Below are 22967 nucleotides of genomic sequence, written 5' to 3'. Positions count from 1 at the left end.
TTTCTAATTCTTTGCCACCACAAACAGGGCTGCTATAAAAATTTTTGAACAAGTGATGTTTTTACCCTTTTTTTCATCATCTCTTCAGGATATAGACCCAGTAGTAGTATTGCTGGGTCAAAGGGTATGCACATTTTTGTTGCCCTTTGGGCATAGTTCCAAATTTCTCTCCAGAAAGGCTGGATGAGTTCACAGCTCCACCAACAGTTGTAATAGTGTCCCAAATTTCCCAGAACCCTTCCTACAATGATCATTATCCTTTCTGGTCATATTGGCCAGTCTGAGAGGTGTAAGGTGGTACCTCAGAGAAGCTTTAATTTGCATTTCTCTAATAATTAATGATTTAGAGCAATTTTTCATATGACTATGGATTGCTTTGATGTCCTCATCTGTAAATTGCCTTTGCATATCCTTTGACCATTTGTCAACTGGAGAATGGCTTTTTTTAAAAATATGACTCAGTTCTCTGTATATTTTAGAAATGAGTCCTTTGTCAGAATCATTAGTTATAAAGATTGTTTCCCAATTTACTACATTTCTTTTGATCTTGGTTACAGTGGTTTTATCTGTGCAAAAGCTTTTTAATTTAATGTAATAAAAATCACCTAGTTTGTTTTTGGTGATGTTCTCCATCTCTCTTCATTAGTTCTAAACTGCTTCCCTTTCCATAGATCTGACAAACTAGTCCTTGACCTTCTGATTTGCTTATAGTATTGTTTTTTATCTCTAAATCCTGTATCCATTTGTATCTTATTTTGGTAAAGGGTGTGAGGTGTTGGTCTAATCTAAGTTTCTTCCATACTAACTTCCAATTTTCCCAGCAGTTTTTATCAGAGAGAGAGTTTTTTATCCCAATAGCTGGATTCTTTGGGTTTATCAAACAGCAGATTACTATAATCATTTACTGTATTGCACCTAGTCTATTCCACTGATCCACCACTCTGTTTCTTAGCCAATACCAGACAGTTTTGATGACTGATGCTTTATAATATAATTTTAGATGAGGTAGGGCTAAACCCCCTTCTTTTGCACTTTTTTCATTAAATTCCTGGAAATTGTTGAATTTATTTCTCCATATGAATTTACTTAAAACTTTTTCTAACTCATTAAAGTAATTTTTTGGAATTTTGATTGGTAGGTTAGCCCACATTTCTCGACTAGTCTCTCAGCTGAGACCCTTATCTCATATTTTACAGGAAAAAATTGAGACCATTTGCCCAATCTCCCCTTTTTTTTCACTTCATCTCTCTCAAATGTTTTTCCAATCTTTCCTCCTTCACCTCTGCCACATGTGAGGCAGAGGTGGCCTTACTCCTTACCAAGATTGATCCCATTCTATCCCATCTCTTCTAATGGATCGCCTCCTTTGTCATCCCATTTTATCACTTATTTCCAATCTCTCCCTGTCCACTAGGTCTTTCCCTACTGCCTGCATACATGCCATGTCTCTCCCATCCTCAAAAAACCCCTCACTTGATCTTTCTGTCCCTAAAAACTATTGTGCTATATCTTGATTTTGTGCTTTATTCAATGCTGAGAAAAGAGTGTGATTTTGAAAAGAGGAGAAAGCCAAGAAACTGTTGGGGTTGGCAGTGGTATAAAGGTAAAAGTGTTCACTAAAACAGGTTTCTCTTCCCTCTCTCTATTTCTGTTCTGTTCAGTTGAATTATAAAGTCACTGTTGTTTTTTTCTAAGCAGTGTACAAAGACAGGAACATTGATAACCAGTTGTGACTAGATTTTTACACAGGTAAATTTGTTCTTTACTCTGAGAATTACTGGTAGGGAAAGGGTACACCAGTCACTGAGAATAAGCCCTATCCTTGAACATAGTAAATTGGAAGGACTGAAGAACTCAACTGTAAGAAGTCCACACATGGTTGCCCAACAGCCTCATATTTCTATTTCCAGCTGTAACTATAATTTAAGTGGCTTTTAACTTGTTTAGATCCATAGACAAGTACTTATTTTCATTTAGTTTTTTCAAGGCAATGGGGTTAAGTGGCTTGCCCAAGGCTACACAGCTTGGTAATTATTAAGTGTCTGAGACTGGATTTGAACTCAGGTACTACTGACTCCAGGGCCAGTGCTCCATCCACTGTGCCACCTAGCCATCCCTAAGTACTTATTTTCATAAGAACATTTTATTGAAGTTAAAACATCAATATATTTTGTAAATCCAGGTATTGACAGTAAAAGACATTGGGGAAGCTAGGTGATGCCATGGCTAGAGCACTGGCCCTGGAATCAGGGGTTCTGAGTTCAGTCTGGCCTCAGACACTTAACATTTATCTAGCTGTGTGACCTTGGGCAAGTTACTTAGACCCACTGCTTTATTAAAAATAGAGTAAAAGATCTTATTGTATGATCAATGCTGGAAGGGATGTGGGAAATCTGGGACACTAATGCATTGTTGGTGGAGCTGTGAACTCATCCAGCCTCTCTGGAGAACAATCTGGAATTAAGCCCAAAGGACAATAAAAATGTACATACCCTTTGATCTAGCAATGGCACTACTGGTCTATATCCTGAAGAGATAACGAAAAATTGCATAATAAACTCAAAAGCAGCCCTGTTTGTGGTGACAAAGAGTTGGAAATTGAGTGAATGTCCATCAGTTGGGGAATGGCTGAACAAATTTTGGTATATGTATGTTGTGGGACATCATTATTCCATTAGAAACCAGGAAGGGTGGGAATTCAGAGAAGCCTGGAAGGATTTGCATGAACTGATGCTGAGTGAGATGAGCAGAACCAGAACATTGTACACCCTAACAGCAAAATGAGGTTGATGATCAATCTTGACCGACTTGCTCATTTCATCAGCAATAGTAAGGGACAATTTGGGGGTATCTGCAATGGAGAATACCATGTGTATCCAAAGAGGAAATTGTGGAGATTGAACAAAGAATAGAGACTATTACCTTTAATTTTTTTTATAACAGTATCTTATTATGTAATTTTGCTATCTCTTTTTATCTTTTTCTTTAAGGTTATGATTTCTCTCTCAATACATTCAATTTTGATCAATGTTTAGCATGGAAACAGCGTAAAGACTGTCAGACTGGGGTGGCTAGGTGGCGCAGTGGATAGAGCCCTGGAGTCAGGAGTACCTGAGTTCAAATCCGGCCTCAGACACTTAATAACTACCTAGCTGTGTGGCCCTGGGCAAGTCACTTAACCCCATTGCCTTGCAAAAACTAAAAAAAAAAGACTGTCAGACTGCCTTCTGTGGGGGTAGGGGGAGGGAAGCAAGATTGGGGGAAAAAATTGTTAAATTCAAAAAACAACAACAACAAAAGACCTTATTATAGAGTTAAGATAGCTGTACTAGAATAAATTATTACTCACCTAAGACACAGAAGTGTCCTTTCCCTAAACAGCTGAATATAGTTAGGAGGCTGGACTATAAAAACTGCCCCCCTTCTTGTAGACCTCAGATTGACCAAAGTAACATATTCTAGATCAAGAATCATTAAAAGTTGAAGGAGCAGTTCTACCTGAGAGTATGAAGTGAAGGATATTTGGAGGATTTTTGAAGAAGTGTTTAAATCACTTGAATATACTATGGTTTTAAACTTGCTGAAACTCAGAGTGATAGGATTACTCAGTGTTAGAATTTTTATCTATTGCACGCCCATTTTTTCCAACATTCATTTTAAATATTTAGTTTAGGTGTTATCTCTGTAGTAAAGAACAAGGTATTCAAAAGTCTTAGTGCAGTTTTAAGTTTTATTGTCATTAGAGGTACAAATTCTTTAAATTTAAATTTTTTTAAAAAAAGCTTTACCCTAACCTAAACTCCTAAATTTTTAAAATATTGTATTAAAATTCACACATAACAATATGAATAACTCATTTTTGAACTTTATAAAAGTTTTCATCAGTTCCTTCTACTTAGTACTGAAAAGATTGCATTTGTAATCTTAAAATCATGTAAAGGACAAAGCTTTGATGCAGCCTCAAAAAAAATATAATGGAGTTAGATCATGTGACTAAGGAAGCCAACCAAGAGGGTTTTCTCTACCATTCCACCTGTCTGAGAAGATGTCAAAGCATTGCACACATAATATACCTTGAATATAGCCACCATGGCCTCCATAAATCCTTTATCATAATAAGCATCAATTAGTTCTTTAACCATTCCTCATATGGCAGGAACTCAAGACTCTTTATTCTGATCTTGCTCCTGTAGATATTTTCCATTTTGTCAAGTGACCTTCCTAAAATGTGGGGCCTACATCACTATTTGAGGATTTTCCTTCCTTTCTTTTTTCCCCATTGAGAACAGGTCTCTATTTGAATATAGGTGTGAAAACCAATATTCAATAAAATTCAGTAAAACCAATAAGTTGCTTTATAGCAATTTGTTGTTAGCCTCAATCCCTTGGAAGCATAATCTGTAACAACAACAAAAAAACCAATCATGTGATTAGGTCATTTTTGTTTTTGTTTTTTAGGTTTTTTCCAAGGCAATGGGGTTAAGTGGCTTGCCCAAGGCCACACAGCTAGGTAATTATCAAATGTCTGAGGTTAGATTTGAACTCAGGTACTCCTGACTCCAGGGCTCATGCTCTATCCACTGTGCCACCTAGCCACCCTGATTAGCTCATTCTTAAGCCACATTTATCAACTGAAATGATTGTGCCTAGTTAATCTGGCATTCAACAGCTCAGTTATTAAGTACCCACTCTATGACAGTCACTGTATTCAGCACTCATGATACAAAGATAGCCATGAAATAGTATCTACCCTCAAGAAGTTTATATTGTACTGAAGATGTGTGTATGCTTGTATATGGGCAGCAAGGTGATACAGTAGATAGAACACTAGACCTGGAATAAGGAAGACTTGAGTTTACTTATTAGACTTACTAGCTGTGTGTTCCTAGATAAATGACTTAACCTTGTTTTCCTCAGTTACTTATCTATAAGATGAGCTGGAAAAGGAAATGACAAACTACTCCAATATTTTTGCCAAGAAGACCCAAAATAGGTTCACGGAGAGTTGGACACAACTAAAATGACAAAATAACAAACAAAAACAAAATAAATGAATAAGATTATACTTTAGACTCATGTCTTTACGCCACCTAGTCGCCCCATCATGTCTTCTTATATATAAAATTTATTAACTTTAGTTTTTCTTAGAAAAATATTTTGTCTGAATTTAATAAAGCAAAAATGAGCTTATTACTCTGTATTCCTCAATACCTCTCCTTCCTCAGGCCAGTTCTTTATAAATTGATTGAAAGAACCGTTCTTATTTCCTGATATCATTGCTCTTACTTGTATTAAGTTCTCAGTGAATGCTCTTTATTAAATGATAAACCATCATCCTATTTTAAATGGAAAGTTTGCTCCTCTTTAAAAAGTTGTTTTTTACATTTTACCTTAATAATTAAATGCTTCTCCAGTTTCCATTGGTGACTTCATTTAGAAGATTTTATGTTAAATTTTGAATAAATGTATATTTAGATTATTCATAAATTCACCCATAAGATGACTCTATATAATTTTGAAAGAAAGTTAATTTTGTAGAGTTCACTTCTAAGATGATTATGATGTGTCATCTCCACTTTAAATGAAGGTCGGACTTCTAAAAATTCTCAGCAGGAAAATGGCCAGAAAAGGCTTATGGTTATCAGAAATAAATGTCACTGTAATTGTATACTTAACTCAGAATCGCAGTGATCCTTGTTGAAAATAAATTCTTATTACCAGATTACAAATAGCATGCTAGAAGGGAATTGTTAGAGTGAAAGTTAACACTATATCCTGGAGGAAGGAAATAGAAAATCTAAAAGAATAGGTTACAACTTGTTTGTTCATTAAAGAATATTTATAACAAGGACCCTGAAACCTCAAGAAATATTCATTATCTTTAAGGAAGGAAGAAATTTATTAAGGTTCTTGTGCTTGAAATGGTTAATTTCTTTTATCTGAAGAAATGACATATATACCCTATTCCTGAAACCTAGTTGATAGCTTTAAAATAGTATATATTTATAATTTTTCCTATAAGATGTTTAGCCATATGATAAAAAATGGAACCTGGCAAATATTTTTAAATTAGAATTTGTTTTCATTTAGTTAATCTATCTGCTGAACCATATTTTGTTAGATTTATATAGAGTCCTCTTTGCAGTCATTGTTGCTTAGCTAGCATTTGTATCTATGAGAAAGCTGAAATTGATAGACTTTTAGATGAAGTTGGATGTCATTTATATATTTGGTCTATGTACTGGATGTTTAGATTTCGAAGAACTGTCATAAATACTATTTTATTACTATGTATTTGATTGTCTTGAAGGAATGATTATATTATATCTGGAGTTTTTGTTCCACAGTATCATATCTAGGGCATAATGTTCTGTTTCAGGTTATCATTTGAATATCTTGGTGGTTAAATTAAATTAAATTAAATTAAATTAGTGGTCTTTTGGAAGACATTTGCTCTAAGTCAATGGAAAAACTGAGTTTCATAGCCAGAAAGCAACCTAACCTAAAAATTTACAAATATGTTTTGTTTGACTTTTAATCTGGAAGTGGTGATAACAACCATTTTAGCAGCAACACAAATATTTAATTTTATAGCACTTTAAAATTTGCAAATTATCTCATTTTATCCTTATAATAATAATAATAACCTTGTGAGACAGGAGTTCTTATGTCATATTTTGTAGACGAAGAGAATGAGATTCAGAAAGTTTAAGTGATTTGTTCAGGTGTCCATAAGTTAGTCTGAAGTAAGAATTTGAACTCTGGGCTTTCTGACTTCAAGACCAGCATGTTGTCCCTGACACAATACTTATTCACATATATATGTACTAACTATATGTATTTAAATAATTTGATGTACTTTTTACTTTTCATTTATTTAGTGAAAAAACATATATGTAGTATATATGTAGAATATATGTATAGAATATATATGTAGAATCTAATTGTTCTGTAATAAAGAGAAATTGAACCATTGAATATAATATATCCATATAATAAGCTATCTTTTCCTCCACAGATATATGGGCAATTGGTTGCATATTTGCTGAACTATTGACTTCAGAACCTATTTTTCACTGTCGTCAGGAAGATATCAAAACAAGCAATCCTTTTCATCATGATCAACTTGATCGTATTTTTAGTGTCATGGGATTCCCTGCAGGTGATTTATTCTTTTTAAAGGAAATGTTTATAATCTGTACTTTTTATTTTTAAATATAATGTGAGCTTTAAAAGATAATAAGATCATAGAATCCAATAGCCAGTATTATGTTGTTGAATTATAAACCATAATATTTCTTCTTTATAGCAGTATGTGTCTTTTATTACAATACCTTCTTTTCTTTTCTAAGATAAAGATTGGGAAGATATTAGAAAAATGCCAGAATATCCTACACTTCAAAAAGACTTCAGAAGAACAACGTAAGTATTTTTATATAGAATATAGCCAAAATAAGATTCCCAAAGGGGAACATTTAAAAGCTTTTTTTAAAAAAAATCATACTTTTTTAGTATGTGTGAATCACTGTTTGAAACTAGGAACTGTTTTGTGTATAGTAGTTATGGAAAAGATGATTCCAAGTAAAGGAAAAAATTCTAAGTACGCAAGAGGTATTATCATGAGTAGATATTTTAAATATTTTTTTTCTACTCTAGCATAATAAAGGTCTGACTTTAAAAGGACAAAATAACACATATTATTGAAATGTCAAAGTAGTAGACTGCTGAATAAGAGAGAGAAACCAAAAATGATATACTTATTTGCAAAATCCTAGAGTTGATGAAAACATAGTAAGTAAAGAATCTGTTTGAATGTTAAAGGAAAAAATAAAGATGTCATCTATGAGTTTATTAAAAATTCCAAATTAGGAGAAAAGGGTGTTAAAGAGATGTGGATTCTTTGATTAATTTAATAAAACCTTCATGTAAAGGCATTTAGTAACATGAACTGTCCAAACTTCCTAAAAGAGAAATAAAACAATTTTTCAAAAACTGGACAAGTAGTTGGCGTATGTTGAGTGTAATTTAACTATACAGAAAATGAAATAATTGTTAAGGACAGATAAACTTTGAGCTGTGTAACTAAATAAGAATTTGGTTGATGTCTTTATACTGGAATGGAAATCTTCACCAAAATGATCAGAAAAGATAGCATGTAGAATCTCCAAAAGGGAAGGAAAAATATTAGAATGATGAGGAAAATGGATTTCAGAAAAGTTTCAGTCAATTTATTAGAGAAATATTATTTATGATTTCAAAACTGGTGAATACTTCTTAATTTTAAAAAACAATCTCAAGATATTCTATTTCATTGAGAAAAAATGAAATGGAAAGTTTAGCTAAACTTAACATGCTACCTAAAATGCAAAAGAATGTTCAGAATAGAGAAATACAAATTCTTGAGGAAAGGTAGAAATAAAGGGAAAGATAGGAAAGCTAACAAACATTTCAAGACCCCTTAGAAGATAATAATTTATGTTATCATATAATTAATTATACTCTAATGGATCTCTTATTGTGGGAATGTCCTGTCTGTCTACTCATTTTATACAACTCTTCTGCATGTTTTCACATTAATTTACAACAAAGGGTCTACACAATGCTGAATACTGTCTTTTTAAGATCTCCCTATATAATGAGGATATTTCTTGCCTTGTGACCAGCCTATCTTCTTTTAAATTAAATCATACATTTCTTTGATGATATCTTTTATATCATTGTTTATAATCCCTTGTTTTTAATGAGTTACAGTTTGCTTATATGCATGAACCTCTCCATTGCTCACTCCACAATATTTTATATCCTTTGCCAAAACCTAGTGATTTCACCTTTTCAAATAGGCAAGTCTGAGTCTCTTAGGTTACAGAAAATATCGTCAATGAAAACTCTGTGGAATAATGAAATCATAAGCAAATTCTATACCTTAGACCTTTGAAGACTAGTGTTTCCGGTTTTTCAGGCTTACAATGCCAGAAAAATGTTGGTATTAAAAAGATGAACCCTTGTTTCAAGAGAAGCTTCCTGGGGCAGCTAGGTGGCACAGTGGATAGAACACCAGCCCTGGAGATAGGAGTACCTGAGTTCAAAACCGGCCTCAGACACTTAATAATTGCCTAGTTGTGTGGCCTTGCGCAAGCCACTTAACCCCATTTGCCTTGCAAAAAAAAAAAAAAAAGGAAGAAGCTTACCATCATTAATAGAACTAACAGTTTCCTAAAGACAGTCCTGCCTACTCTTCTCTATTCAGTTCTGTGCCCATCTCATTTTAGTGTTTGTCCAATATTACATATTGATAAACAAGAATTATCCATTAGTCTGGACAATGGGCATTCTTCATCCATTTGGTCTTTCATTCTGCCAATTCTGCTTCCCAGAAGTGTCCTGATTGACACTTGGACTCCAGCCTGACTCCAAGTTAGCAAGTATGGCTTCTTACTCATTTAAAGTTTGAGAATAGGCCCAGATCTCTAATCAATTTGATTGACCAGATAAAACTTCATGGTGGTTGTGCAATGATGTGGCCAGTGCAAGAGCACAAGAGGCAAATGGGCCGCTACTACTGCTGCTACTGCTAGACTATGGCATAGTAGATAAAGAGCTAACTTTGGAGTCAGAATAACTTTGATTCCAGTTTTGTCTTTGACATATGCAATGTTTGTCTTGTTGGTCCTTTTCAGGTCATTTGACCTCTTAATACTTCAATCATTTATAGTATTATGATTTGGAGAGTGATTTCTGATTAGCTTTAGTTAGGAGTTAATCACTGGAAGTTGTATATACCAGTGAAATCATAAGGCTAAGGGAGAAAAGAAAACCTAATTTTTTTCTTTTATGTTTTCAATACCTTGTAGAACCTACCCCTTGCTCAAAAATATGTCATCTCCAGCATATTGTCACTTGTATGTGCAATTGATCTAATCTAATTGCATTTCCCATCCTTATTTTCTGAAGGACCATTTCTGCTTTTTTTAAATAAGCAAATCTACAATTGTGATCTTAGAGTTTAAATATGATGATTTCATTCTTCTTAAGGGTAAAAAGGTTTGCTATAAATTTTTGCACATTTTTCCCCATCATTTGTCTACCTGTTCTACTTTAGAGTTTCAATCTTAAAAACCTTTGGATGACTTAGATCATTCAGAAATTTTTCTTTAAATTGATTTTTCTTTCTATAACTTCTTGCTATTTCCTAATGGGCTACTGTTCACAATCTTCCACTGACCTTCTTAAGAGTTTACAATTGAATTTATATTTACCAGTGTTGTCCATAACTGCCATCTATCTCCACATGGTAATTGAGTCAGATGTTTCCCAACAGAGATTATTTTTTATGATCTTTTCTCAATCCTCATTCTTCTTGACATTTCTGTAGCCTTTGACACTGTTCTTCTCCTTAATATTCATGTGTCTCTAAATTTTGAGTACACTACTCTCTTCTGCTTCTCCTACTTATTAGACCTTTCCTCAGGTTCAAAGGAACCTAGGTGTTTATCCAGTTCTTGCCTTCTAGCCATAGGTGTCCCACAGATTTCTATCCTGTGCTCTTTTCATTCACATACTATCTCACTAGGTGATCTCATCTTGAGTCACTATATCCCTTCTCAGATATCCCTTTCCTGCCCCAGTGTCTCTGATGACCTCCAGTCTCACATCTCTAACTGCCCATCAGACATACCAAACTGGATGTCTAGTAGTCACCTCAAACTCAACCTATCCAAGCAGAATTCATTATCTTTCCCTCTAACTTCCTTATTACATTAAAAAGCAATCCTACTAGTTCCCCAGGCTTACAACCTAGGATTATTCTGGATTCCTCACTATCTCTCACTCCATAATATTATGTCCTTTGCCAAGACGTAGTGATTTCACCTTTTCAGATAGGCAACTCTGAGTCTCTTAGGTTACAGAAAAGATACTCAATGAAAACTCTGTGGAATAATAAAATAATAAGTCAGTTTTTCCGTGCCCTCCCCCATCCCTCTCTCCTCCTCAAAAAAAAAAATCAGTAATCTGTCTAGCTCCTTCTGGTTCTTCCTTTAAGGAAAACTTTTATAAGATGTAGATTATAGGTGTCTAATGTCTAAATATGACCCCTCCCATTCTTGAATTATGTTCTGCTTTGTTATTGCCTATTCTCACCTTTCCATTGATGTCATAGAGTATCAAGTATATATTTTAAAGGGACTTATCAAGTTTTAGTAAATAGATAATTTACTAAAAAATAGATAAAATAAAAATACTATTCAAGTTGGTGTATGAACTTCAATTATTTTTCTAGTAATCTTTTAAAAAATATTTATCATAAAAAATACTTAGCAATAAACATGATCAAATACCCACTGAAATGTTGTTACTTATTTTCTTTGGAGTCACAATAAAACTTTGCCACTTCTTTTATATGTCTGACTAAAGAGGACCAATGAACCATCTTTCCACTTCATTGCAGGTTCCTCTTGCCTTTAATTATGAGAGGAAAAAACTTTCTATTTAACCAGGGGTTAACATCAACTGAGTGATGTAAGATAAACATTTAACCTATCTATTCTTCATTAAACTTACTTAAAATAATGCCATTTGAAACAATACCTTCCCTGTAGTCAAGGAGTTGACTCATGATCTCTTAAAGGTCCTTTCAGCTCTCAGAGGATGCTTATAAAGAAAGAAGTCAGTTTCTTTTTTAGTGTTTTTCCAAAATATCTGTTTGAATCTGCTCATTGGAGGTTAAAGTGAAGTTAGAAAAGGAATTGGCTAAAGTAACTTTAAATTGAATTGAATATGTTTTTATAAGCAAAGCCCATGACAAATTACATAAGAAAAATAAGTATTAGTAATTAACAGATGTTATTACTTTCTTTTCTGTCACAAATTCTCTTTTTTCCTCCTATATCTCTATGGCAACATCCTTGCTATAATCAAACATAAAAGATAAGAGAAAGCTGCAAATAAGTGGAACAGATTCTCCCTGGACAATAATTTGCCAAGTTCATTTTTTGATCTCTCAAAGACAATAAGAAACATTATTTCATGGGAGCATTAAATCATGTTATATTGCAATGTTCATGATAAGTACTTTTAAAAGATCTCTGGCAAAATAATTATATTCCAAGTTGAAGGGGTAGAGAAATTCTTTTTAAGGAAATTTCTCAAGTTAAAAAATACTTAAACTTAAAACAGGCAATTTTAGCATCAGGTTAAGTAAAAGACATCCCTGGGGCTACAGATTGGTCACTGAATTTTGATCATCAGAAATCAGTCATTCATTTTATTAAGTACTTAGTGAGTGCCAGATGCTGGCTAAGAGCTCAGGATAAAAAAAAATGACAAAAATAGGCCTTACTAACCTCAGGGAGTTTACATTTTACAAATCAGTCCAGTAATCCAGTAAACATCTATTAAGTGACTGAGCTTGCAATCTAAAGGGGGAGACAATCCCCAAAAGGAGGCAGGAAAGCAAGACAGTGGTGGGAGTTCCAAAGGGGCTGAAGGGTTCCAGGGAATAGCTGTTTGTATAGACTTAAAGCTAGTCAGGGAAGGAGAAGCAAAGTGGAGTGAGCTAAATCCAGTTTCTGTCCTCCAAAGAAAAGCATTGGGAGGAGTTTGGTACTCTGCTCTCCTGCTGTCCAATCAGAATGAAAAGACCTGGTTGAAAGTTGAATAGGAGGTCTCCCTAACAGCAGCTCTCTAATAGGGGTGAAAACATGAAAACTCAAAATGGTGAAAATTGCCCAAAGAAGGGTCTAACATGAAGACCAAGGAAATAGAGATACTTGTCACTTCTCCTTTAACCACAGTTCTTCTACTCTTAACCTTTATTCTCAGTTGTTGTCCAGATAGTTATTTTTTTACTGAATGCACATGAACATAAGAAAACTAGCCTTGGGATCCACCATTAACAGGAAAAGTTATATAAGGTCCAGGTGACAAAGTATGTAATACTTCTTTCTGGTGAACTATATTTTAAATCAGATTTTCATTCTTATTGAATTCTACTTTTTAAATGTGATTTTTCAGGTATGCCAATAGTAGCCTCATAAAATATATGGAAAAACACAAAGTGAAGCCTGACAGCAAAGTTTTCCTTTTGGTAAGTTCATTTCTTTAAAACATAATTTATCAGGGAATAATTACTTACTCCAATGTGTAAAAAAAGTTTTTGAAGGGGCACACCCAGGTGGCACAATGGATCAGGAAGACCTAAGTTCAAATACAGTCTCAGTCACTTGATACTTTCTAGCTATGTGTAATTGGGCAAGTCACTTAAACCCATTGCTTTGCAAAAACCAAAAAAAAAAAACAACAAACAAACCCAACAAACCCGAAAATTCATGAAAAATGGAGGACATTTTTATTGTTATTGATATTTAATATTTTATTAAAAATTTTTACAATATTTTTCCCTTTAAGAAAGTTTATAATTGTAAAAAAACTAGTTTTGTAATAATATGGAGATTAGATGAAAAAACCGGAACCCTTGTTTCCTGTCTTACCTGAAGTCTTTTTTATTTCCCTAACACCACTTCCAATTGTGGAATTCAGTGCATGGTAGTCTTTGTCTCTCACTAAATATAGAGTTCTAATTAGCAATAAAAACTTGTTTTTTATTTATTTTTTTTAAATTTATTTTTATTAAAGATATTATTTGAGTTTTACAATTTTCCCCCAATCTTGCTTCCCCCCCCCCCCCAGAAAGCACACTGTCAGTCTTTACTTTGTTTGCATGTTGTACCTTGATCCAAATTGGGTGTGATGAGAGACAAATCATATCCTTAAAGAGAAGAGAAGTCTAAGAGGTAACAAGATCAGACAATAAGCTATCTGTTTTTTTCCTAAATTAAAGGGAATAGTCCTTGCACTTTGTTCAAACTCCACAGCTCCTTATCTGGATACAGATAGTACTCTCCTTTGCAGACAGCCCCAAATTGTTCCCGATTGTTGCACTAATGGAATGAGCAAGTCCATCAAGGTTGATCATCACCCCCATGTTGCTGTTAGGGTATACAGTGTTTTTCTGGCTCTGCTCATCTCACTCAGCATCAGTTCATGCAAATCCCTCCAGGCTTCCCTGAATTCCCATCCCTCCTGGTTTCTAATAGAACAATAGTGTTCCATGACATACATATACCACAATTTGCTAAGCCATTCCCCAATTGAAGGACATTTACTGGATTTTCAATTCTTTGCCACCACAAACAGGGCTGCTATGAATATTTTTGTACAAGTAATGTTTTTACCCTTTTTCCTCATCTTTTCAGGGTATAGACCCAGTAGTGATATTGCTGGGTCAAAGGGTATGCACATTTTTGTTGCCCTTTGGGCATAGTTCCAAATAGCTCTCCAGAAGGTTTGGATGAGTTCACAGCTCCACCAACAGTGTAATAGTGTCCCAGATTTCCCACATCCCTTTCCAACAATGAGCATTATCCTTCCTGGTTATACTGGCCAATCTGAGAGGTGTGAGGTGGTACCTCAGAGAAGCTTTAATTTGCATTTCTCTAATAATTAATGATTTAGAGCATTTTTTCATAAGGCTATGGATTACTTTGATCTCCTCATCTGTAAATTGCCTTTGCACATCCTTTGACCATTTGTCAATTGGGGAATGGCTTTTTGTTTTAAAAATATGACTCAGTTCTCTGTATATTTTAGAAATGAGTCCTTTGTCAGTATCATTAGTTGTAAAGATTGTTTCCCAATTTACTACATTTCTTTTGATCTTGGTTACATTGGTTTTATCTGTGCATAAGCTTTTTAATTTAATGTAATCGAAATCATCTAATTTTTTTGGTGATGTTCTCCAACTCTTCCCTAGTCATAAACTGTTCCCCTTTCCATAGATCTGACAGACTAGTCCTTGATCTTCTAATTTGCTTATAGTATTGTTTTTTATATCTATGTCCTGTAACCATTTGGATCTTATCTTGATAAAGGGTGTGAGGTGTTGGTCTAATCTAAGTTTCTTCCATACTTACTTCCAATTTTCCCAGCAATTTTTATCAGAGAGGGAGTTTTTATCCCAATGGCTGGACTCTTTGTGTTTATCAAACAGCAGATTACTATAATCATCTCCTGCTTTTACACCTAGTCTATTCCACTGGTCCACCATTCTATTTCTTAGCCAATACCAAACAGTTTTGATGACTGATGCTTTATAATATAATTTTAGATCGGGTAGGGCTAAGCCACCTTCTTTTGCACTTTTTTTCATTAAGCTCCTGGCAATTCTTGACTTTTTATTTCTCCATATGAATTTACTTATAATTTTTTCTAACTCGTTAAAGTAATTTTTTGGAATTTTGATTGGTAGGGCACTAAACAGATAGTTTAGTTTTGGTAGAATTGTCATTTTTATTATATTAGCTCTACCTATCCATGAGCAGTTGATATTTGTCCAGTTATTTAAATCTAATTTAATTTGTGTTTTATAATTGTTTTCAAAAAGATTCTGAGTCTGTTTTGGCAAAAAAACTTGTTTTTTATTAATGAACTTATAGTATACCCCATTAAAGAACTCAGACTATATACACATCTATTATTATATTACCTCTTTAACTACAATGACTTCAGTGCTGATGAAGATAATAACAGCATCCCCCTCAAAAGACTGCTGTGAGAATCAAAGGAACAGGGTTTGTGAAGCACCTTTTGTGGCAGCTGGCAGTGGATGCTCCATAAGAGCAGCATTCACTCTCCTTCCTTCCCCTTTCTCTCAGATACTTAACTTTTCACCACAGAATTTTTCTATCATCTCAGCCAGCATTTTTGTCCACTCTTTCCCTGTCTCCTTTTTTTTTCCAGGGTGGATCATGAGTCTTTTGTCTTAAATCTGGTCCCCTCTTACCTCATTGAGAACCCTGCTTCATCAACAATTTCCCATTGTTTACATCCTTGCTTTCCCTCTCTTCTGACTCCTCTTTTGCTTATGGTTCCCTGTCCTAAAATCTTCTCTGAGTCCCCTGTCTCTATTTTTTCATCAGTTGTTTTAAAAAAAGGAGTATATGATCACTATTTCTACTCTACCCCCTTGATGCCTGATTTTGCAGTTTGATTTTCATTCTTAACTACTTTACTGATACTACTTTTTTAACCATGTAATTGTTAAATCTCATATCCTTTTCCTTTCCATTTCTTATCATTTCTTGACTTGGATTCAAACTCTCCCGATTTACTATGTAAATAGGGAACTCTCTTGATCTCTCTGTTTCCTCAACTGTAAAATGTGAAGTTGACTTGATGTCTTCTCAAGATTTCATTCAGTTCTAAGTCTGTGAGTCTATGGTCTGTTGCATTTGACTCTGTTGAATACCACCTTCTCTTTGAAATGTCCCTCTTAAGGTCTTAATCGCCAAACAGTGGTTACAGGCTTACTATGTGTCAAACCCTGAGAGATAAAGACTCAAAGAGCTTATATTCTATCAAGGAAGATTACATGTACATATAAAAGTATATGCAATATTTACCCATAAAAGCAATTCAGAGAGGCACTACCAGCTTGAGGGTGAGACATTGGGAAAGGTCACATCGGAGTGAGCATTTGATCCAAGCCTTAAAGAATTAGGGATTCTTAGAGGAAGAGATGAGGAGAGAGTTCATTCCAGGGATATCATATTTATGAAACCATCAGGCAGCTAGCTTCAATGGTCTGTAGATAAAAAAAAGAGTAGAACAATAGTGTGGATTCATATTATGAAGGACTTGAAATACTGAACACAGGGATATTTGATTCCCAAGGTAATTGGCATCCACTTGGGTATATTGAGCAAGGCCATGATACAGTAAGGCCTATGTTTGTAAATAACACTTTGATAGTGGTATGAAGCATAGATTGAAGAGGGAAAAGACTTGAGGCAGGGAGAGTGATTAAGGGACTATTTTCAGCCCTAGAGGTGAGAAGAGATGAGAGTAACTAGAGAACAAAAGTGGTAACTATTTTTAACATTCATTTTCTTTCTCCTCCATTGACTCTTCTTCCTCCTTCTACTTCTTAGTTAAGGCAAAGCTCTGTTTCCAGCCCATTTCTCTTCTCTTCCTGTACTTTCCACTGGTGGCATTATTGATCTCTGTGACACAAACTTTTAACACAGTGCAGATGCCTGCCCCATATCTCTGTCTAGCTTGGGTCTATATCCTGATAGCACTTCTATCTACCTCTTAGATAATTCTGCCATTCCTCAAACTCCACTGACACCTTCTCTTGACTTTCTTGCATATCGATTGCATTGGTGATCCTTCCATTCACCATGAATTAAAACAAGATTTTCATACTTCATTCCTGTCTTCCATTTCCTACTGGCTGTCTGGATTCAGGCTTGATTTCCTGCTTATTTCACGTTCATTTCTCATTTCTTCTCAGGAGAGGCTTCCTCAATGAACCTTCTCTAATCCCTAAACTCCTCATCTATCTTAAACTTAAGCTCAGTCAAAACAGCAGCTGAATTCTTCCTTTTACTCCCTGAATGTATAACATCATATCCTATTAATATGTGTGTGTGTGTGTGTGTGTGTGAAGTATGTCCTCAGTAAATAATGTTTAAATTTAATTAATTTATTCACAAGCCTTTTCTATAACATTGATACATAGAAATTCAGTGTCTGGAACAAAGCATAGATTGAGAGCTCTAAGAGACCTCCAGGGTCATCTGGTCCAACCACTATTATTTTGTTGTTTTTATTTAATCTTGTCAGTTATGGCTTACTCTTTGTGATTCTGTTTGGGGTTTTCTTGATAAAGGCACTGGAATAGTTTGCCACTTCCTTCTCCAGCTCATTTTACAGATGAGGAAACAAGGCAAACAGTGAAGTGACACTTGCCCAGGGTCACACAGCTATATATCCCAAGGAAGATTTGAATTTAAGTCTTTCTGCTTCCAGACCCAGCTCTCTATCCATTGTGCCACCTAGAGCTGCCCACTTTATTTGACATGAAATTGGGGCCTAGAAAGCTTAAGTAATTTAACCCAAAGTCATACAGATAGTAAATATTAGAGAATAAATTTGAATCTTTGACTTCAAATTCCCTTTTCTTTTTTTTCCCCTCTACTATGCAACCTATTTTGATAAAGAAATATTTTTTCTTCCCATTCTGAATTCATTTCTACTAACTGCCATCAAGAGGAAATGGCATAAAGTCCTCTAGCTGATGATTTCTGCCAATTAAATAACCCAAGTTATATAAGTAAGGGAATCCTCATGAAGAAATGAACCAAAGTATGCCTTTTTTTAAAAAAACAAAAACCACACACACACACACACACACACACACACACACACACACACAGAGATACACCATACCCCTTAGGATAAAAGCCAGATTTAATATATTCATTTTATAAATTTTCTCTTCCTCTCATGCCCCTGTAGCTTCAGAAACTTCTTACTATGGATCCTACAAAGAGAATAACCTCAGAACAAGCTTTACAGGATCCCTATTTCCAAGAGGACCCCCTGCCTACGTCAGAGTACGTATCTTACCCCACATCTTTCTGCCTTCTTTGTATGCATTGTTAAAACCTGAAAACAGTGGTGACATTTTAAAAAAAGAATTTGTGCTTAAGAACAATGGATTTTCTCCTAAGTATGCCTAGAGAGAGACATTGATAGAGAAAAAGAATTTGAGATTCTGGACTCCTTTCCATACCCCTGAAAAAAGCAACACAAATTTCATTAAGTTGTAAGCCAGGGCAAATTTAGATTGAGGAAAAATGTCAACAAGTAACTGGGATGGAGTATTCAAGTTTTATAGTTGGGATGGCAACTAAAAAGAGGCAAGTAGTCTCTTGTGGTTCCCTCAGCTTTTCCAGGAGCTAATAAACTGGCAAAGGAATATAGAAGAAACTTGTGCTGCATGCTCAATCCAAGCCACATTTCCTCCCATCTTAAAGAGTGATATTCATCATCGCTTTTGTCATACCCATTGAATCCATTTTATGATTTGTTCAGAAATAGAACAAATATCCCTCAGAGAGAAATTTACTCTGCTCAGGCAAATTTGTATTCAACTTTAGCTGTTAAAAATAAAAATATTTTCACTGTGATAAGGTTGAGGTCAGAGATGGCAACTCAATACTAAAATACATATAAGTAATTGTCCTTGTATTTTTGTTTATATGGATGGTAAGATCATATTAGCAAATTATTCAACAGATATGGATAGCAATGTGGGAAAGGTTAACAACTACATGATATTATAGTCAGAAGATTTAAAGATGTATAGTTTTGAGAAATAATGTATGATCACCTGTTTTATGATGTTTTCCAGTGTATTTGCTGGCTGTCAGATTCCATATCCCAAACGAGAATTTCTTAATGAGGATGAACCTGAAGAAAAAGGAGACAAGGTACAAATTACAGGGTATAAAGTCCTTTTTTAAAAGTTCCCCTCTTTTGTTGTCTCCCCCCACCCTCTACTCCCAACAACTTTCTCCAGACAAATAATAAATGAAGAGGAAGTGTTTATTATGCCTAGGGAGGTACAATTATTAATTTCAGTTAACTATATTGGAATACATTTCCTTAATTTTCCAGGGAGGTCTGGGTTCTGTAAGATATAGCCACAAATCCAAAATACAATAAACAAACTTACAGGCTCATGACTATTAATTGTCATCATTATTACTTATAACTAATGATATTATGTTTGATTATAGCTAATTATTATTGCCTGCATTTGTGTGTGATTTATTTTCTGATATTACTATCTTCTTTTAAACTACCTTTTCTAAGCAGTTCTCATCCTGTTCCTTCTTTGCTTTTGTCTCCTTCAATGCTTCCAAGGTAAAGATGGAAAAGACTGTGTAGCTATTTTTAGTTGGATTAATTTCATAGCGTCACCTACTTTGGAGTAGTGCTGCTTACCAGTGGAACATGCCCAATTTCCCTTAATAGATTTTTGCTATAGTCTAAATAGATCCCTTTTGGGTAATATTTTGAGTTACCTACAAATCCCATTTAATTCCGCTATTCTTCAAATATTCCCATTAAATCTGACAAAGGAGAATAGCATTTGAATACTCCTCTAACAAAGAGGATAATCATACTCATTTCATATTCTGCCTTTTGAATTTCTTAAAGAATCAGCAGCAGAATCAACATCAGCAACAAACAGCACCTCAGCAGCCCCAGCAGGCAGCGCCGCCACCACCACAGCAGCAGCAGCAGCAACAACAAAATAGCACTCAGACAAATGGGACAGCAGCGGGCACAGGAGCTGGAGGCGGAGGCACTGGGGCGGGGCTCCAGCACAGCCAGGACTCTGGCCTTAATCCAGTGCCTCCAAATAAGAAGCCTCGGCTAGGGCCTTCAGGCACTAACTCAGGCGGGCCTGTCATGCCTTCTGAATATCAGGTATTTTCAGACCTTTTGCCAATTATATAGTGTGTAGAATGATCAAAATGTTAATCATGGATCGTTTTAGAGATTTTTAATTGATTTTTGTTGTTAAATTTTATTTTATATATAACATAGATTTGCCCCATATGTCTTCCCTTTCCCCTTCCATACAATCATTCCTTGAAGAATTTTCTAAGTAGAAAAATCATTAATCAGTGGGCCTCCACCCCTTCAGGATGATGCCTCTCCTTCTGGGGACATAGAAATATATTACATAAAAAAGTCATAAAAATAGGTGTGGGAGTGGGCTACCATCGCTTATCCCTAGGGTCCCTTTTGTAGTTTAAAAAAATCACTTGGAATAGTCGTCCTCGCTGCTGGAGGTGATCCACCTTAGCAACCCCTCTCCCCCTGTCCCCACACTTTCTCTGCTGCTGCTTGGGCAGGAAAAAAGGGGGTGCACAGTGCCTTTGATTATTAAACTTGAATCAATTTTTTAAATGATCTAATACATCAAAAAAATTATGTTATATATGCAATGTTTTTCATCCATGACTTTCCCCTCCTTCCATTTCCAATATACTCCTTGATGTAGTCATTGTATATATTATCTTTCTAGCTCTGCTTACTTTATGCTTCTCACTTTACATTAGTTCATATGATTCATTCCATGCTTTTCTTTATTCATCATATTTATTCATCATTTCTTGCAGCAGAATAATATTCTATTACATTCATGTATCACAAATTGTTTATCTATTCCCCAATCTATGGGCAGCTATTTTCTCATTCTTTTCTAAAAATGTTGCTATAAATATTTTGACTTTTCTTTTTGCCAGTAACTTCCTTGGAATAAGGAGTCTCTTGAATCAAAGAATTATGGGTGGGTCAGCTAGGGCACAGTTAATAGAGCACCAACCCTGGAGTCAGGAGATTTTGAGTTCAAATCCAGCCCTCAGACACTATATACTTTCTTGTATGTGAGACCTTGGGCAAGTCACTTAACCTTATTGCCTTGCAAAAATCAAAAAGAAAAGAATTATGGGTATTTCGACTTTACTTCACTTGCATGGTTCCAAATTGGTTCCTAGAATGGTTTTATTCATTCACACCTTCACCAACAATGCATTAGTGTTCCTTTTGTAAAGCATGAAGTATTTATTAATGAGGACTGTACAACCTGTATATCAAGTGTCTCCAGTATTTGGACACACTTTTTAACATGGAAATGAAGGTTTGTATTACCATATTCAGTATAATTTCTTTTTTTCCTTTTTAAAAAAAATATTTAAGGCAATGGGGTTAAGTGACTTGTCCAAGGTCACACAGCCAGGTAATAATAAGTATCTAAGGCTGGATTTGAACTCAGGTCCTCCTGACTCCAGGGCTAGTGCTGCCCCTCTATAATTTCAAGAGTACCATGACTTAATTATCAGTTAAGGTTTGAATCTTTTTATTTATCAGCAGGGAGTGAGACAAAATATTCCTTTGACTGTTTGGGGGCTGCCTAGACACTTTTGATCAGACAGTAACCTAGACAAACAGCTAAGACACAGGAAGGAAAAAAACGACATCTTTATTTTGGCTAAAATAATGTGAATGGATTTTTCCCTTTTTTTTGAGTTTGGAAGTATACTTTTTGAGATTAGAAGTATATAATATATTATAACATACTATATATTATTATCTACAGTATATATAGTATTATATAATATATTTATAACCATTAAGAAACTAAGGGAAAGAAATAGGGTGAAAAAAATGTGAGGTTGGAGTAAGAAAAACCAAGAGGAGAATTGGTAGTTATGCTTTATAAAAGCTTTTCAGAGTAGCATTAAGATAAAAGAAAAGAAAGATAGAACATAAAGGAACCCAAGAAAACGGAAAAAAAAAATGATTAAAGAGCACAAAACCCCAGAAAAAAAGAGAAACGGTAGGACTTAAAGAAACTGGAAGTAAGAGAAGTTCCTTTCTGTAGAAGCAAAGATTATCAGATAGGAGATAAGAGAGAGATTGATATGAAGCAGGGAAGAACACCAGTCTGGAAAGACATCATAAATGACTTCCTTCCTTTTTTGACTTTTCAGTTTGAACATTTCAACACACCTCTTTCTTTTCCCCTAGTGATCTTCACTGAAAACTGCAAAAATTCAGTGTATACAAGACTGTATTTCTTGTAACAGTTAAACTAATGAAAACTTCAGATTTGATTCACTAAAAACAATTGGCTTATTTCAGTAGTCAGGCTAAAAATCTTCCATAGCCTGTATTTATGTTATGTAAATTTAGCTTGACTTTTTTTTTTGCTTTGTCTTTTTTGTTCTTAATAAAAGAACTTCAAACTTAAATTATATATTGGACCATCTTCATGAATTTGCTGCCATTTCTTTGTTTAGTTAAGCAGTTAAATTATGAGAGTGAGAATGGAATTACCACACAATCTGATAAAATGAAAACCTTTACTGTAATGTTTGTGTGTAGTTGATAATCCTTATACTGTTTCTTTTATTACAATTTAAAGGAAAATACATTCTTTGAGGCATTATTTATTTCCCATCCCATACAATTTGCTCTCTTATTGCATTACAGAATCTTTTCTTAACATAATACCAAAGATATGTTTTGCCATGTCTAATATATTA

General features: G+C 34.6%; 1 protein-coding gene across 14 annotated transcripts in view; it reads left to right on the top strand.

Annotated features, from left to right (window-relative positions):
- CDK19 (cyclin dependent kinase 19) overlaps nt 1-22967 on the top strand; it is a 192409-nt gene that overhangs the window by 163143 nt on the left and 6299 nt on the right. For 13 of the 14 annotated variants that reach the window (XM_074187354.1, XM_074187352.1, XM_074187360.1 and 10 more), the window contains 6 exons: nt 7019-7162; nt 7353-7422; nt 13012-13084; nt 18358-18455; nt 19256-19334; nt 20068-20340. In XM_074187354.1, coding sequence (XP_074043455.1) covers nt 7019-7162; nt 7353-7422; nt 13012-13084; nt 18358-18455; nt 19256-19334; nt 20068-20340 — 737 coding nt within the window. The remainder of the gene's footprint in view (nt 1-7018; nt 7163-7352; nt 7423-13011; nt 13085-18357; nt 18456-19255; nt 19335-20067; nt 20341-22967) is intronic. The other variant, XM_074187364.1, reaches the window with a different exon arrangement.

This window comes from Macrotis lagotis, chromosome 5 (genome assembly GCF_037893015.1).
Source record: "Macrotis lagotis isolate mMagLag1 chromosome 5, bilby.v1.9.chrom.fasta, whole genome shotgun sequence".
Lineage (NCBI taxonomy): Eukaryota > Metazoa > Chordata > Mammalia > Peramelemorphia > Peramelidae > Macrotis > Macrotis lagotis.
The sequence above is the reverse complement of the archived record's forward strand: the minus strand, read 5'-3'. Positions and strand labels throughout refer to the sequence as shown.